General features: G+C 46.5%; 2 protein-coding genes across 6 annotated transcripts in view; one reads left to right on the top strand and one right to left on the bottom strand.

Moving 5' to 3' along the window:
* Positions 1-16,931, top strand: part of LOC133142500 (astrotactin-2) — a 374,986-nt gene that overhangs the window by 313,359 nt on the left and 44,696 nt on the right. For all 5 annotated transcript variants that reach the window (XM_061263760.1, XM_061263759.1, XM_061263757.1 and 2 more), the window contains one exon: positions 15,557-15,819. In XM_061263760.1, coding sequence (XP_061119744.1) covers positions 15,557-15,819 — 263 coding nt within the window. The remainder of the gene's footprint in view (positions 1-15,556; positions 15,820-16,931) is intronic.
* On the bottom strand, positions 1,419-6,564 carry trim32 (tripartite motif containing 32). Its single transcript, XM_061263762.1, has 2 exons — positions 6,357-6,564; positions 1,419-5,348 (listed from the first exon to the last, which is right to left on the bottom strand). Exon 2 carries the CDS (start codon positions 5,313-5,315, stop codon positions 3,309-3,311), a length of 2,007 nt encoding a protein of 668 aa, XP_061119746.1. The 5' UTR covers positions 5,316-5,348; positions 6,357-6,564; the 3' UTR covers positions 1,419-3,308.

The raw sequence follows: 16,931 nt of genomic DNA, 5'->3' as shown, positions 1-16,931 counted from the left end.
TAATTTAGTTCAGCTAACCAGACTGACACAATGTGGCATTGTAATTGGTTACAGTGGTCTTGGGGAGAGAACACTCCACATTTCAATCTCTTCCAAATGAATGTGTTCCAATGTTCTTTGCAGACACTTGTTCATCGTTCAGTACTAAATGAAATGTGCATATGGCTAGGTATGTGGAGGGCAACTACATCCCTGGGGCAGCTAGTGGGGTAAAATGTACAAAAATTACGTTTTAATTTCTCCGGTTTACTAGTTTTTCTTTGGTCACTCTTATCCAGAGACTTAGCTCCATGACGTTATTCTACATATACACTCAGTGAGCACTTTATTAGGTATTTATTACACTTAAGTCTTGTGCTGCCGTAGCCTATCCACTTACAGGTTTGATGTGTTGTGTGTTCAGAGATGCTCTTCTTCATACCACTGTTGTAATGTGTGGTTATTTGCATTACTGTCACCTTCCTGTCAGCTTTGACCAGTCTGGCCCTTCTCTCATTAACAAGGCGTTTCTGCCTGCAGAACTGCTGCTCACTGGATATTTTTTGTTTTTTGCAGCATTCTCTGAAAACTGTACAGATTGTTGAGCGTGTAAATCACAGGAGATCAGTAGTTTCTGAGGTATTAAAACCACCCTGTCTGGCACCAACAATCATTCCAAGGTCAAAGTCACTTAGATCACATTTTTCACAATACTGATGGTTGATGTGAACATTAACTCTTGACCCGTGTCTACATGGTTGTACGCATTGCACTGCTGCCACATTAGCTGATTAGAGGTGTACAGGTGTTCCTAATAAAGTGCTCTGTGAGTGTAATCTGTTTATACAGCTGGATACATACTGCAGGTATTTAGGTTAAGTACTTTACTCAAGGGTACGCTGGCAGTGCTCCAGCTGGGAAATGAACCGAGACATTTGCAAGCCCTGTTCCCTACCCACAATGCTACACTGGCACCTATTCATGAGACTTCATAAAAGGTAAATGGTAAATGGTTGGAATTTATATAGCGCCTTTATCCAAAGCGCTGTACAATTGATGCTTCTCATTCACCCATTCATACACACACTCACACACTGACGGCGATTGGCTGCCATGCAAGGCACCGACCAGCTTGTCAGGAGCATTTGGGGGTTAGGTGTCTTGCTCAGGGACACTTCGACACAGCCCGGGCAGGGGATCGAACCGGCAGCCCTCCGACTGCCAGACGACTGCTCTTACTGCCTGAGCCATGTCACCCCCAAATCATTGCAGGGTTCTAATTGGTTCCATCACAGCAATCTGGGGTGACTGACAGAAAACTTTCTGCTCCACCCATAATGTCAAATACTCTGTCAGCCACCACGAGTTCCGTGGACGCATGTCATCAACCAACTTTCACCTCAGTCAGAGAAATGATGTAGAAACATAAAAAAACAACATTAAACCTTTAACTTTGGTTTATTGCACTCATTAAGATAATGAACATTACAAACGGGTAACCGAGACTCACTGTACACAGATAACAAACACCAAAAAGCAAAAACGGTAAGTCATTGTATCAATTGATGAGAGCTCGCCAGCTGGAGTTCTTGGTGGGTTTATCGGTAAATATATCAGCACATCCCTGATGAACCCAGAGTTCTTTATGAAAGGAAGTCATTAAATCTTCAAAAAGAAAATGCATCTCTCAAACACAAACCTCTCCACATAATTTCTGAGTAAACATTAACTTGACCTTTCTGAGTAGAGAAGCAACAGATGTGTGGTTTGTCAAATTGAACAAGGACACTTGCACTTTCTTGCACCTTATGTTTGCCAGTTCTTTAAGGGCTTAAAGTGTCATTCTGAGGAGCATTACCTCCGAGCATCTTCAGTAAGTACTTCTGCAAGAGGGCTTGAGAGCACTCTTGTGATTGGCAAGCCAAGGGGTGAAAACATATCCCTAACTGAAGTATGTGAAAAAAAAAAAAAAAAAAAAAATTCAAAGACGAAAACATGAAGATATCAGTGACTCTTGTTGTCTGACAGCAGATATGGAGTCCCGTCAGCTGTTTGTTCTCAGATTTTTGTGACGGCTCTTGACAGCAAAGCGCTTTTTTCCTCAGCAGGGTTTTCACTCGTGATATTTCCAGATGGTCGGATAGCTATGCGAAGTCACAAGCGGCCTTCCATGTGATCCATGTGTGCAGTGGGGTGAGGCAGTGACCAATCAGAGTTTATCCAACCATCAGTTCAGTGAACTGTCCAAATCGGTCTGGATTCCCAGGCACGCCCCCCAACAAAAGACATGATAACTGCAAGGCCCGACAAATGTGACTTACAAATAAAATACAGAAAACATCACACTTTTTTTTTTTCTTCCTAATAGCCAAAAGCACTGTCGAAACTGTGTGCCATCCTTCAAGAACTCTCATTGGCTGAATGTCTCTGAATCGTACACAGTACTTGATTGGTTCAATAAAATCATCTTTGTGGAAGAAGTCACCTCGCGAAGATAGGGGAGGGGGTGAAACATGTAGTCCACAAAAACTTGGCTACTGACACTGAAGCGGAGTCATAAGGAGACCTTACGTAAGACACTGACATAAGAAACGCATCACTGGACACAGAGCGGGGGGTCCACAGTACTGGGGGGTAAAACTCACCCACCTGAATTAAATTAGGTTTCAGGTACGAGCATTTCCTTTTGGTAGCATAGTAAATGGCTTTTTTTTTTTGTTACTGGTGCGTGTTTATTTTCCCCAGTGTAATTACTTCATTATGATCATAATTCACATTACTGATACAGTGCAGAGTTGTGAATACTGAATTACTGACCAACATAATTACCTCCCCTCCCCAAAGAAAATGAAAACAATGGCTACATTATTGCTCTCTGTTGTGTTGTTATACAAATATAATAAACAACAGAGGCCGGCCCGATAGTCAGACGCTGGTTGCATTGCAAACTACTGCAGCCCGCTCTCTACCGACTGATCCCAGATCAGCCGACGAGGCCATGGGCTGACACGCCAGCACACAGGGCCCTGGTTGGGGATCAGCAGGAGCTCCAGCAGCAGGGAGAGAGCGGGAGCAGTTTGGAACGCAACCACGGAGAGGTGACAAATGTTGAAGGGACACGCCTGCGCAACCTCCCTAGGAAACCCGGAGACAACACACCCAACCCTCCCTCGTGCTGTAGCACGATTAGCACGTTAGCACGTGGGAAGAGCGTCTGCGCTGCAGGTACGGGTACACCTTGACGCAGTGGTCCCAGCAGTCCAGGACCAGCAGTAAACCACCTCCCCCACACCCAACCCTCCCTCGCGTGCTGTAGCACGTTTAGCACGTTAGCACGTGGAAGAGCGTCTGCGCTGCAGGTACGAGTACACCTTGACGCAGTGGTCCCAGCAGTCCAGGACCAGCAGCTGGCCCTTCTGGGTGACGGCCACGCCCACAGGGCAGGTGAGGCCCTCGTGGATCAGGACGCTGAAGCCTCCGCCCTTGGGGAAGCGGAGGATCTCCTTGCGGCCACTGTCCGTCACCAGCAGGTCGCCGTTGCCGTCCACGCACATGCCCGTGATGCAGCGGAAGTCCTCGCTCTCCGAGAAGAAGTGGCTGAGCTGCCGGCCCATCTGGCCGTCGGCCCCCACCGAGCCGATGGAGAAGCCGCCCTCCAGGTGGTGCTCGTTGTGGCGGTTCTCGATGTTCAGGCCCAGGCCCTGCGTGAAGTACACCGTCCCTGAGGGGTCGCAGGTCACGAACTTGGGCCGCACGGCCGAGCAGAGCCGGCTGTAGTTCACCACCCCCATGCTGCGGTCCACCGCCAGGCACCAGAGCTTGCCCCCCTCCACGTCCGACACCACAAACTGCCCCGAGGGCATGGCGGCGATGCCCCAGGGCTTCACCAGCTGGTTCTTGTGGCAGGCCACGCAGTGGCCGTCGGAGGTGTACACCTTGACCGAGTTGTCGTAGTTGTCGGTGACTCCGATGAGGCCTTGCGCAGTGATGGCGATGGACAGCGGGATGAGGTTGGGCAGGTCGGCGCCCAGGAAGCTCAGGACGAAGTTGTCGATGCTGCTGGGGTTCCGGCGGATCTCCCTCTGGAAGCCCTTGCGGTTGAAGATCTGGATCCGGTAGTTTCCGCGGTCGGCTACCAGCACCTCGCCCTGGGGCGTGACGCAGATGCTAACGGGCAGGTTGAACATGCCCGGGAGGTTGCCCTTGAAGCCCATCTTCTTCACGAACTGGCAGAGCTGGGACCCCGTCGCACCAGAGGTCCCGCCCGTGGCTCCGCCCTCGTCCACCGATTTAGACTTGAAGCTCCCGGGCGAGGCGCAGACGGCCTCCTCATCGGCCACCATGTCGACGTCCCGGTACAGGTCCAGAGGCACCGCGGCCGCCTCCCCCGCCTCGCCCGCCAGCTCCTCCGCGCCCTCCTCGTCCGTGTTGACGGTGCGGGGCTTGGTGCTGAGCCGGCCCACCTCCAGGGGCTTGTCCTGCTCCGTCTTCTCCAGCTGGGGGTCCTGGAGCTCCAGCAGGGCCGGGAGGCCTCCCCGCAGGTCGGGCTCGTCCTCGTCGCCGCTCCCGCTGTCCTCCAGCAGCGCCAGGTCGGGCTGCTGCACGCGCGCCGTCAGGTAGTCGCAGCGCGACACGGCCCGCACCTCGGCCATGTTCAGCAGGTAGGTCTGCTCCTCCAGGACGCGGGCGTTCAGCTTCTCCACCTCGGCCAGGGAGGCGGCGAAGGCGCGGCGGGAGCGGCCCAGCTCCTCCTGCAGCCGCAGCTCCGCCCGGGCGTACTCCTGCTGCGCCGCCTTGTACTTGAGCCGCAGGGCCTTGGCGGCGCCGTCGATGGCCGCCTTCTTCTTGCGGATGCAGGCGGCGGTGTCGCGCAGCGCGGCCAGCCTCCCGCCCAGCTCGTGGCGCCGGCGCTCGGCGGCCGCCCGCACGCTCTGCACGCCGTGGCCCAGCTGCTGGTGGGCCTCGCCCGCGCAGCCGTCGCACAGCGCCAGGCCGCAGTCGCGGCAGAACCGCCGGGGCAGCCGGCTCCGGCACGCCCGGCACAGCAGGCCCTGGGCGGAGGCGCTGGAGCTGGCGCAGTCCACGATCTTCAGCACCGTCAGGTTGTCGGCCAGCTGGGAGATGCTGCTCATGCGCGACACCTTGCTGCAGAAGGGACAGCGGACGCCGTTGATGGTGCTGGCCAGGAGCTTCTCCAGGCACTGCCGGCACACCGTGTGGCCGCACTGAAGAAGCTTGGGCCGCAGCTGCTCCTGGTTGTAGGTTTCCAGGCAGATGGGGCACTCCAGCACCTCCCGGACCAGCTCCGGGTCCAGGGAACAGCCGCCGGCGGCCATGGCACGGCCTTCTGCAATGGGCACACCAGGCTCCTGCACGGGCCAGAGAAACACAGCTTAACGAGGGGGGGTACAACATATCTCACTCTTTCCGAAGGGGGAGACCTTTACGGAAACAAGCTTAATTCTTGACCATGCAGTCGTTACTGAATTGTACAGTTATTCACAGTGCAGTTATTGATTAGTAAAGAGCGCCGGGCACTCTTGTGCAGTCTAGAGACACCACTGATTCAGAAAATGGCAGGAAGTGGCTGGTCAGACTCAGAAATTAAATTAGAATACAGTAAAGAAACAAAGTGCTAAAAACTCATCAACAAACCAGAAACTCCCCAACCCTTCTTTTGTGGGGTACACAAACAGTAGCACGTACAACAAGACAACAAACCATGCCTCCCGACCCGGGATCTTCGTCCATGTCTCTTAATGAGCTGTGATGTCAGTATATGTTAAACAGTCTCGGACATGCTTCCACAGGCTTTTCTTAGTGTGGGAGCGACTACGTAGCCTAGAAGAAATTGCTAAGCTAATCAGCTGCATATTTGTTGCGTGTTCCATGTCATATGATGACTAAATAATTCTACACAATGTTCCACCGGTTGATGTTTAGCTAGATTTATGACTGCAGAAAACTAGAAACCTAATGATTAATGAATAGACTACTGGCAGAAATCGCAGCTTATGTATCCTTTTATAATACACGTAATGACAAGTTGTACACTTTATTGTTAAATTTATTGCAGATTCATTGTTAACTTGCTAGCTGGGTAGCCACGTAGCTTGCGATTTTACTGGACTTCAGATAGCCAACTGCTAACCATAAATAGGGCGTGAAAATAGTATTCGTTATAGCTACGTTTGCTATGACCGTTTGCAAAGGTCACAGGCAATCTGTAGTAATAACAGTTCGTTCATCGGATTGCCAGCCATTCGACGAAAGCATTAATTGCGTTTATTTCAATAGTCTTAGTTGGCGATGTGGCAGACTCGCGTCTGCATGCGTTGTACAGACTGTAGTGGCCATGGGCCTTTGTAAACGCCTACCTGATAATGTTGACAAGCCTGAAACCTGCCGATGCAGAAGAATCCGTGAAAACGCAACGTGTCAATCGGCCCACGAAATCCCAGTGCAGTCGATTCAACAGCCTCTGACCGCAGCGATGTCTGATGTCACCCGCTTGTCATTTTGGACCTGTTCTTACCTTCGTGTCAATGTCAGATCTTGCAAAACCACAAAACCACCGCTCTTGGGGTGTGCTGCCGCGGAAGACTGCAGTTTCAGCAGTGACGTAAGGGAGGCGAGATCATAATGTCCCGCCCTAGATTACATTTAATTGGTTCATTTGTGCACAGCTGAACCGTTTTCTCCAAAGCGATTGGTGGGTTTTTTTTTGGGGGGGGGGGGGTTCTATCTTTTGTGGAAGGTCTGTCAGTGCTCGTGCGGGATTACGTCGTTATGGGATATGGAGTTCAGCAGCTGTGTTCGTGGTTATTATATTTTGCTTATGTACTAAAACAGTATTGCTTCCATTGAACGTTGTTTTGTCGTAAAATGTCCCAGTTGTGTAGAACTGGCATTGCAATTACTTATGCAATACGAATTGTAATTATACAGCTGCAATGTTTATATGGCAAGAAAGCAGTATCTTTTTCGCGTTTAATTTAGTACAGTATTTATTTTAATCTCCAAATGTTCCGGAGAAAATGTCCCCTTCATTAGAATAGGTCTGACCATACTGCAGCGTAGCCTTAGTTATAGTTTCTTAAAATGCGAATTTGAAAACATATTTGAAAATATATTAAAATATTAAATATTATTCAAAATGTGTAGCATGTGAATGTATAACAAACTGTGTTGTCAGTGAATTATACATACTAGTAGTAGTAGTAATAGTAATAACAATAAAAAAACTTATTATTATTAGTATTATTATTAATAATAATAATAATAATTGTATTACTGTTATTATGATGATGATGATTATTGTTATTGTATTATTGTTTTGCTGTTTTATTACAAAGACATGCAGATTAGGCTACTTGGGGTGGCATTAACAGGGCGTTGTTGCAAATGAGCATGCATGCTCAGTCAACTTACCCGGCATAAATAAAGGTTAATAAATAAAACTATTGTTTATAAGCCACATGTTTATAATCCATAAATACTGACAGAGCCTATACTCTGGATTCAGTTTTCATACTTTCTAAACTGCAGTGGCCTTTGTGCACTTTGTTGACAGGATCCATTATGTTTCCAGTGTTTACCATTTTTATCCATATGGATTTATTCTGCTCTGAAGCACTGTGTCTATATGATATGAACATGCTCTGAATTTAAACCATACAAATGTTTTGAAGTGCATTTGAATGCATGTTTATCCTGTGTTATAGAAAACGGGTACATTTTTAAATTATATTATGCATCTTCGAGTGCAATGCTGTTTGCTACCATGCTTGTTGTACTAAAGAATGCACCGTTCTTTTTCTGATTCTGACCCAACCACAACTTGAACCTGACCCTTCACACCCTGCATATTCAGGCAACACAAAAAGCCCTTATCAACAGCAATAATGAAACACCACTGAATGTACATAGTCTTGTAAAAGCCAAACATACTCATGTTTACCCTGGGAAGAAATGAAATATAAAGAAGATAAATGATCCAAAGGTGCTAAAGATTATTTGCTTTTGACACAAAGCCAAAATGCCTGTTTGCTCAAGTCAAATGATTGTTCGGAATGCAAACATTGGCTCTGTTGGAGCGGATAATGAAGTGTACAAATAGTAAATGGCTGGCATTTATATAGCGCCTTTATCCAAAGCGCTGTACAATTGATGCTTCTCATTCACCCATTCACACATGCACCAACAGCGATTGGCTGCCATGCAAGGCACCAACCAGCTTGTCAGGAGCAGTTGGTGGGCAATTATAATAGTTCTTGCTCAGGGACGTTTCGACACACCCAGAGCGGGATCAAACTTGCAGATGACTGCTCTTACCTCCTGAGCCAATGTCATCTTATAAGGCGCATTCTCCAGAAATGGGGGGAATTGTTGGTTCAGCCTGCTTAGTGCTTCGCATATCTGTATCACAAAGCAGGATTACTGAGTTAGCTGGATAACTGCACCAAGTAAAACCTGGAGCCCTACCTAATCTTGACCATGGACTGAAGTAAAAAGAGCTGTTCCGGGTTTTACTCAGTGCAGTTATCCAGCTAAACTCAGTAATCCTGCTTTGTGGGTTTTACACAGTGTAGTTATCCAGCTAAACTCAGTAATCCTGCTTTGTGGGTTTTACGCTGTGCAGTTATCCAGCTAAACTCATTAACCCTGCTTTGTGGGTTTTACTCAGTGCAGTTATCCAGCTAAACTCAGTAATCCTGCTTTGTGGGTTTTACTCAGTGCAGTTATCCAGCTAAACTCATTAACCCTGCTTTGTGGGTTTTACTCAGTGCAGTTATTTAGCTAAACTCATTAACCCTGCTTTGTGGGTTTTACTCAGTGCAGTTATCCAGCTAAACTCAGTAATCCTGCTTTGTGGGTTTTACTCAGTGCAGTTATTTAGCTAAACTCATTAACCCTGCTTTGTGGGTTTTACTCAGTGCAGTTATCCAGCTAAACTCAGTAATCCTGCTTTGTGGGTTTTACACAGTGTAGTTATCCAGCTAAACTCAGTAATCCTGCTTTGTGGGTTTTACTCAGTGCAGTTATCCAGCTAAACTCATTAACCCTGCTTTGTGGGTTTTACTCAGTGCAGTTATCCAGCTAAACTCATTAACCCTGCTTTGTGGGTTTTACTCAGTGCAGTTATTTAGCTAAACTCATTAACCCTGCTTTGTGGGTTTTACTCAGTGCAGTTATCCAGCTAAACTCATTAACCCTGCTTTGTGGGTTTTACTCAGTGCAGTTATTTAGCTAAACTCAGTAACCCTGCTTTGTGGGTTTTACTCAGTGCAGTTATTTAGCTAAACTCAGTAACCCTGCTTTGTGGGTTTTACTCAGTGCAGTTATCCAGCTAAACTCAGTAACCCTGCTTTGTCATGCAGGCCCCTGGTCCTGAGGTCCAGTGTCCCTTGCTTTACATCTGAGTTAATGCGACGATCCCGGAGTTCAATGAACCAATAAAAATAGACTATTCCCCATGACAGATGCCTGTGATTAGTTCAAGTGTGTCACTGAAAGCATGTTCAGCCATTTTGAGATTCATTCGTTCTCTCCCTATATAGAAAGGTCCCTTTCAGTTGTTTTCTGATTTATAATTTATGATTTCAGGTGGCAGTTGCTATCTGAACCGGCAGATCACTTTTATATTGTGTCCTGTATTTTTTAGCTTTTGTGTAAAAACCTAACATTTCTCTATTGTTTTGTTAGAGGAAAGTGAACCTGTTATTTTAGCATGTGCTTTTTTTCACTTCCTATTTTTTCTCAATTGTTTCTCCGGTAAATCCACAAATGTCCTCCGTCACTGATAAAGAGTGCTTTGAAAACTGTGTGTAACAAACATGAAATAATTGAACAGAACTTGAATAATTTCCTTACAGGGAGTCTCCCTTCTTACTTCCAGTGAGTCTGAGATAGATAGGAAAACACCAGCATATGTAAGAAGAAAGGAAATAGCATATAAAATTAGCATTATTATTATTTTATTTTTTATTGAATGTTTATTTGAGTAGGGACAATGCCAAGAGACACAGCATCATTACTGCCAGTTTACACCAGGTTCATGTATCTGATCTGCACACAGAGATTATAGCTATTGCTAGTTTCCATTGAAATGGAAGATGTTAAGAAGTGTACACACTTAAAATAAATTCAATAAATGTTAAATACATACACATATATCACAATGTTGCAATATTAGGGAGGTGGTATAGACTCTCCCATACACAAAGCTTTAAATATAACTGCTGTAAGTGGGGAGACAGACATTTTGTGTACTCGATCCTGTGAGGTAGCTACTGACTCCCTCTGAGTCTATATTAACAGGTTATTTCTTTTTCCATTGCCTGCACAAACTGACATTGATTTTCAACTGCTCTATCAGGCACTTTGATTTAAAAATGTCTTCTGTGTCATAATATTTTCTAACACAAAATGTGCTACCTGAACTGTGGCTCTACTAATGGAAAGTGGAAAGTTTATACTCGGCTCTTGAGATTATTTTCACAAGAATTACCTTTACGCAGCTGTTTGCGCTTACTGGGGTGATAAAAATTATGATAAAAATAGGACAAATGATTGGTAATAAATTGAGGCAGCTGGTTTGAATTGAGATGAGCATAAATTCGATATAAAAATGCCACATCGTTTTATGAGCACCGATAGGCTTCTTAGCACACTTCACTGTTTCCACAGAGAAATTAAATTTCTACCTCATGAAAGGTCGATCGATATCAAATTATAAGTGAAATCAAACCTAATTAATTGAGTTTGAACGCATTCCTGCATAGACCAGGAGCAGAGAATGGTGTGTGTTCCCCTGAATCTTAAGCTTAGGTTGATACAAAGTCTCCACCCAGACTTATTGGTTGTCTGGTGTCGAAATTGTGAATAATTGTCAGTATGCGCTTGTAGGGTAGCATTCATAGCATTCTCACGATTCAGTGGCTCTTGTTGTCCTTGTTGGGCTTAGTGTAGTTTCCTGTTCTGCTGTAGAGCATTGCACTGAGAGGAGGAGCTGACTTGTCTCTAGATGGCAGTATTCTCTCTGTAACGGCTAAGCCGTATATTGTTGCTGTGATGTTGTGACTGCTTTCTTCATTGTAATCTTACAATGGTGTTGCCAATTGCAGTTATTTTAGAGTAATGTAGGGTTAATAAGAAATATGCCAAAAAACCTTTTACAATGTTCATTCCTGTTCCGATACATATAAAGACATGGGTCCAATTCCGCTACTGTTGTGCTTGGGGCTCAAGTCTTAAAACAAAATGTTTAAAATGTGAAAGACTTCTGCCGCCCTCCTGGGTCACCACACTGCCTGCCTCCCGTTCCATTCTGCTCCTGGCTCCTAACCCCAACATTGCAGATTCAAATTTCCTGTGCGGTTGCCATGGTAACCTTGATCCCAGCAAGTAATCTGAGCTGAATAATCTGTCCTGTAATGGCTGACAGTAAAAAAAAAAAAAAAAAGGATAATATGTTGAATGTGTAATTCTGCTCAGCAAATAAGGCTGATTGACCAGGTCACTAGCTGAAGTGGGTTCAGAAGTGCTGGATCAGATACCCACAATCCCCTCTGTTCTCTGCTTGCCCACACCAGCCTTTACTGACCTAAACATGTCAGTCTGGATGATGTTTGTCATTTACCCCCAAGTCCTTTAAGGAAGCCTTACATCTATCTATACTGCAAACCTTACCTGTATCTACACTACAAGCCTTACCTGTATCTATTCGTCAATCCTTACCTGTATCTATACTACAGACCTTACCTGTATCTACACTACAAGCCTTACCTGTATCTATACTACAGACCTTACCTGTATCTACACTACAGACCTTACCTGTATCTACACTACACTCCTTACCTGTATCTATACTACTAGCCTTACTTCTAGCTATACTACAAGCCTTACCTGTATCTATACTACTACTAAAAAGTTACACATGTATTGTATCCAGAGACTATTCTATTAAAGGGGAGAACTACTAGAATTGGGAGAAATTGTCTAATACTCTCTGCTTCTGAACTTGTGACTGCTGGTCTTTGTAAGTTTTATCAGTAACGTTTAATCTCTAAATGTCTCAAAATCTAAAACGAAAACATAAAATAAGAAAGAAACGATAAACAGATATTCAGCACTCATACAGCACCGTGACCAATAGCTCCTGTTTTCAGCCGAGATTCCAGCAGGTTAATCTTCAGAGAAACGGGAAAGTGCGTTTATTACGCTCGCATACGCACCTGTTTAGTTCTATAATAAACGCCCGCTCCACTTAACGGTGAAATATAGTCAACGGCTGTGTGCAAAAGAAAGGAAGCACAGGTTACTCTGCTCTGAGGAGGGCTTACGTTTATCACGCCCGCGCATGTATTTAAGTGATTTATGCTGCGAGTGTAATGGAATTATGTCTCAGTGATTCATACTGTAGTTACTGCAGTCTGGTGGAACCGCTCCACGCTAACAAAGAGTGGATAGCTAGGGAGGCTAGACTAAAGAAGGTCTAGTTCTGGGTTAAAATGCTACAATGTGCTACAATTTGATGGCCTAAAAATAGGAGGCCAACTTGCTGAACTTGATGTCCCCCGCACCCCGCCCCCAGGCCCCCACCCCCCGCCTCCCGCGGACCTTTCCGCTGACAGGGTGGCTCATTATTTGGCAGGTCATGACAGAGAAAGGCATCATTAAAACTTGATGGAATAACGCTCTGAAAATAAACCTAAAGCCTAATGCTGGCCGTGGCGGTATTTTATCTCACATCACACCTGAGGCAACTGAGGCCACCGCAAGGGTTGTGTGTGTGTGTGTGTGTGTGTGTAAGAGAGAGAGTGTGTGTGTGTGTGCGTGAGAGAGAGAGAGAGTGTGTGTGTGTGTGTGTGTGTGTGTGCGAGAGAGTGTGTGTATGTGTGTAAGAGAGAGTGTGTGTGTGTGTGTGCGAGAGAGTCTGTGTGTATGTGTGTAAGAGAGAGTGTGTGTGTATGTGTGTAAGAGAGAGTGTGTGTGTATGTGTGTAAGAGAGTGTGTGTGTGTGTGCGAGAGAGTGTGTGTGTATGTGTGTAAGAGAGAGTGTGTGTGTGTGCGAGAGAGTGTGTGTGTATGTGTGTGCGAGAGAGTGTGTGTGTATGTGTGTAAGAGAGAGTGTGTGTGTATGTGTGTAAGAGAGTGTGTGTGTGTGTGTGTATGTGTGTAAGAGAGAGTGTGTGTATGTGTGCGAGAGAGTGTGTGTGTATGTGTGTAAGAGAGAGTGTGTGTGTGTGTAAGAGAGAGTGTGTGTGTATGTGTGTAAGAGAGAGTGTGTGTGTGTGTGTGTGTGAGAGAGAGAGAGACCTTCACAGCACCTTATGCTCATACCACCAAAAAATTAATTATCTGAATTTGTTTATAATTATGGCTTACCCACATATAATTTTGATCTAGCCTTATTAGTTCTGGTTTTATGATATGTGTACATACAAATGACAAAAGGCAGACACTAGTGAGATCCAAAAACCAAATATACTGTGGACACAATGATAATTTAAATCACATCTTACTGTAAAAGCCAAAAAAACCCGAGAAAGTGGTATCTTATTTTGGCCGCAATTCAGTAATGGCAGTTTCGTAAACTCCCCTTTTTCTCTGGAATTGTATTATTTAAATCTATACTTCAAAAATGGATTTGGATTACCGATGTTTGGATTATTGCTTGAAGGATAAGGACATTTTCTTAGATTTATAGTAGGTTTTTAGTTACATATTTACAGTGAGGAAATAACAGGAATTTATGGCCACATGAACAGGGTGTTAGAGGTAGGAATTGTATCAAGTGACGGTCTAGTTGTATCAAATCCTGGGAAAAATTCCAGGGATACACAACAATATGGGGCTCTGTGTTCTATCAGCCGATAATAGCTTAAAACCACCATCGGCATAAGACAGTTACCTCATCCTGCATCTGTAACTACCCAGGTGGGTATTTAAGGGAGCGATGAACCTTAGTTGAGAACAAGGGGATCTGCAGGTTTCTTACCTGCATAAAATCATCAACCAACTGGACATGTACTGAAGCAGTTCAAGTTAAGGTATTGTTTTACCACCGATAGGGTGGTTTTATGCTATTATTGGCCGATACATTTGACCCCAGAAACCAGAATAGGTTTATTAACTGTGCAGCTGCTTATAATCAGTTTCTGAGCCGCAAAAAAAACCTTTCAGATTTCCACAATCGGGCTCAGCCCTTTTTGTCTGGAGGAAAATAATAATAAAGTCAGCTAAGGTCCCCTAGATAAGAACACCTGCACATAAATAACGATATTGCTCATGAAAAGAATGAGCTTTTTAAATAACAAGGAAAGGAGATGAGTCAAGCAGTGCAGCTGCTGGAGTCGGAATCAGGACCTCTTCTTATGTACTTCCAAAGAAACGACCCAGAGACTTCCCCGCAGTGACCTCTGCACTGCCCAATGTGACCTCTGACCTCTGCACTGCCCGCTGTGGCCTTTCCACTCTGCACTGCCCAGTGTGACCTCTGACCTCTGTATTGCCCACTGTAACTGCTGCACTGCCCACTGTTACCTCTGCACTGCACACTGTAACTGCTGCACTGCCCACTGTGACCTCAGACCTCTGTACTGCCCACTGTGACCTCTGACCTCTGTACTGCCCACTGTGACCTCAGACCTCTGTACTGCCCACTGTGACCTCTGACCTCTGTACTGCCCACTGTGACCTCTGACCTCTGCACTACCCAATGTGACCTCTGACCTCTGCACTACCCAATGTGACCTCTGATCTCTGCACTGACCACTGTGACCTTTGCACTGCCCCCTCTGACCTCTCTACCTCCCACTGTGACCTCTGACCTCTCCACTGCTGACGTTTGTTTGTGTTTCCCTGTGTTCCCTCTGAATATTATTCTCAGAGAGAGGGAGAAAGAAACTGGGTAAGAGAGAGGGAGTGAGAAAGAAGGAGATGGAAAGCGGGGGAGAGAGAAAGTGAGAGACAGAGAGAGAGTGAGAGAGATAGAGATTGGAAACATTGCCCGTCTGTGGAAAATTAATAAGCAATATGATCCGGCCCATCTGCTGGTACAGAGTCCAGATTTAGCTTCAGAACGCAAGAACAGAAGGGGGGGTTATGAGGCGCTAACAGCAATGCTAACACTGACAGTTCTTACTGTAAGACACAGCATTGCATTGCTGGCACACAGCTCCCATTGGCTTTGTTGGTGTTGCCACAAACAGTTCATTGAGAGTAACAAGAATATTACTGTCATATATTGTGGCCCGGTCTGGGTAGATATCCCATTCTGACAGCTGTGCAGTATTCTTGTTCAGTTCCACTCTGAGAAATGCCACATCACAGCTCAGAATCACAGCACAAACAATGTAAACATGCATTTCCCAGTTCAGTTATTCTTCGTGAAGTGTATAGGTTACGGGACTGCGCTGTGGGTTTAATGCGTTTCCCTTGAGAAAGTCACATGTCACATAACCTGAATTGCTTCAATAAAAACAGGCACAGGTGTATAAAAATCATCAACCTCTCTCTCTCACCCCCTCTCTCTCTCTCTCTCCCCCCCCCCCCCCCCCCCCCCCCCCCACAGAGAGCACAGACCTGGGCAGCCGCAGGGAGCTCCGGTCGGTGCCCTTCATCACCTACCTGTCGGGGCTGCTGAAGACGCAGCTCCTGGCCGATGACCCGGTGGCCGGGGTGGAGATCCGCTGTGAGGAGAAGGGCCGCTGCCCCTCCGCCTGTCACCTGTGCAGGCAGGCCGGCCGCGAGACGCCCAGCCCAGCCCCCACCCTGCTGGAGGTCAGCCGCATCGTGCCCCTCTACAGCCTGGTGCAGGACAACGTCACCCGGGAGGTGAGAGGGGTTATGGGAGAGGGGTTAGGGTTAGGGTTTATCTCTACAGCCTGGTGCAGGACAACATCACCCGGGAGGTGAGAGGGGTTATGGGAGAGGGGTTAGGGTTAGGGTTTATCTCTACAGCCTGGTGCAGGACAACATCACCCGGGAGGTGAGAGGGGTTAGGGGTTAGGGGAGAGGGGTTAGGGTTTATCTCTACAGCCTGGTGCAGGACAACATCACCCGGGAGGTGAGAGGGGTTATGGGAGAGGGGTTAGGGTTAGGGTTTATCTCTACAGCCTGGTGCAGGACAACGTCACCCGGGAGGTGAGAGGGGTTAGGGGTTAGGGGAGAGGGGTTAGGGTTTATCTCTACAGCCTGGTGCAGGACAACATCACCCGGGAGGTGAGAGGGGTTAGGGGTTAGGGGAGAGGGGTTAGGGTTTATCTCTACAGCCTGGTGCAGGACAACATCACCCGGGAGGTGAGAGGGGTTAGGGGTTAGGGGAGAGGGGTTAGGGTTTATCTCTACAGCCTGGTGCAGGACAACATCACCCGGGAGGTGAGAGGGGTTAGGGGTTAGGGGAGAGGGGTTAGGGTTTATCTCTACAGCCTGGTGCAGGACAACATCACCCGGGAGGTGAGAGGGGTTATGGGAGAGGGGTTAGGGGTTAGGGGAGAGGGGTTAGGGTTTATCTCTACAGCCTGGTGCAGGACAACATCACCCGGGAGGTGAGAGGGGTTAGGGGAGGTGAGAGGGGTTAGCATTTGGGTTTATCTCTACGGTCTGGTGCAGGACAACATCACCCGGGAGGTGAGAGGGGTTGGGGTTGGGGAGAGGGGTCAGGGGAGATGGGAGGTGAGCGGGGTTAGAGTGAAAGAATGGGGAACATAGGAAGTGAAGAAGGTCAGAGAGAGGGAGATGAAGGGGAAAAGGAGTGAGGAAGAAGTGAATGAAAAGAAAGAGAAAAACAGGTTTGAATCAGAAGAAGAGATAACTCAGAGCATGTGCTGTGTAGAGGTAAATATTTTTAAAACTAATGATACAGAAGGTTAAACTTAGTGTTCCAAACTGTCTATTTTTATTTTTGGTACTTAGATTTCGTCATAAAATGTGCAAATTAGCAGGTG

The sequence above is a fragment of the Conger conger genome, chromosome 12 (assembly GCF_963514075.1).
Source record: "Conger conger chromosome 12, fConCon1.1, whole genome shotgun sequence".
Lineage (NCBI taxonomy): Eukaryota > Metazoa > Chordata > Actinopteri > Anguilliformes > Congridae > Conger > Conger conger.
Note: the sequence above shows the minus strand (reverse complement) of the source record. Positions and strands in the feature narration are given on the sequence as shown.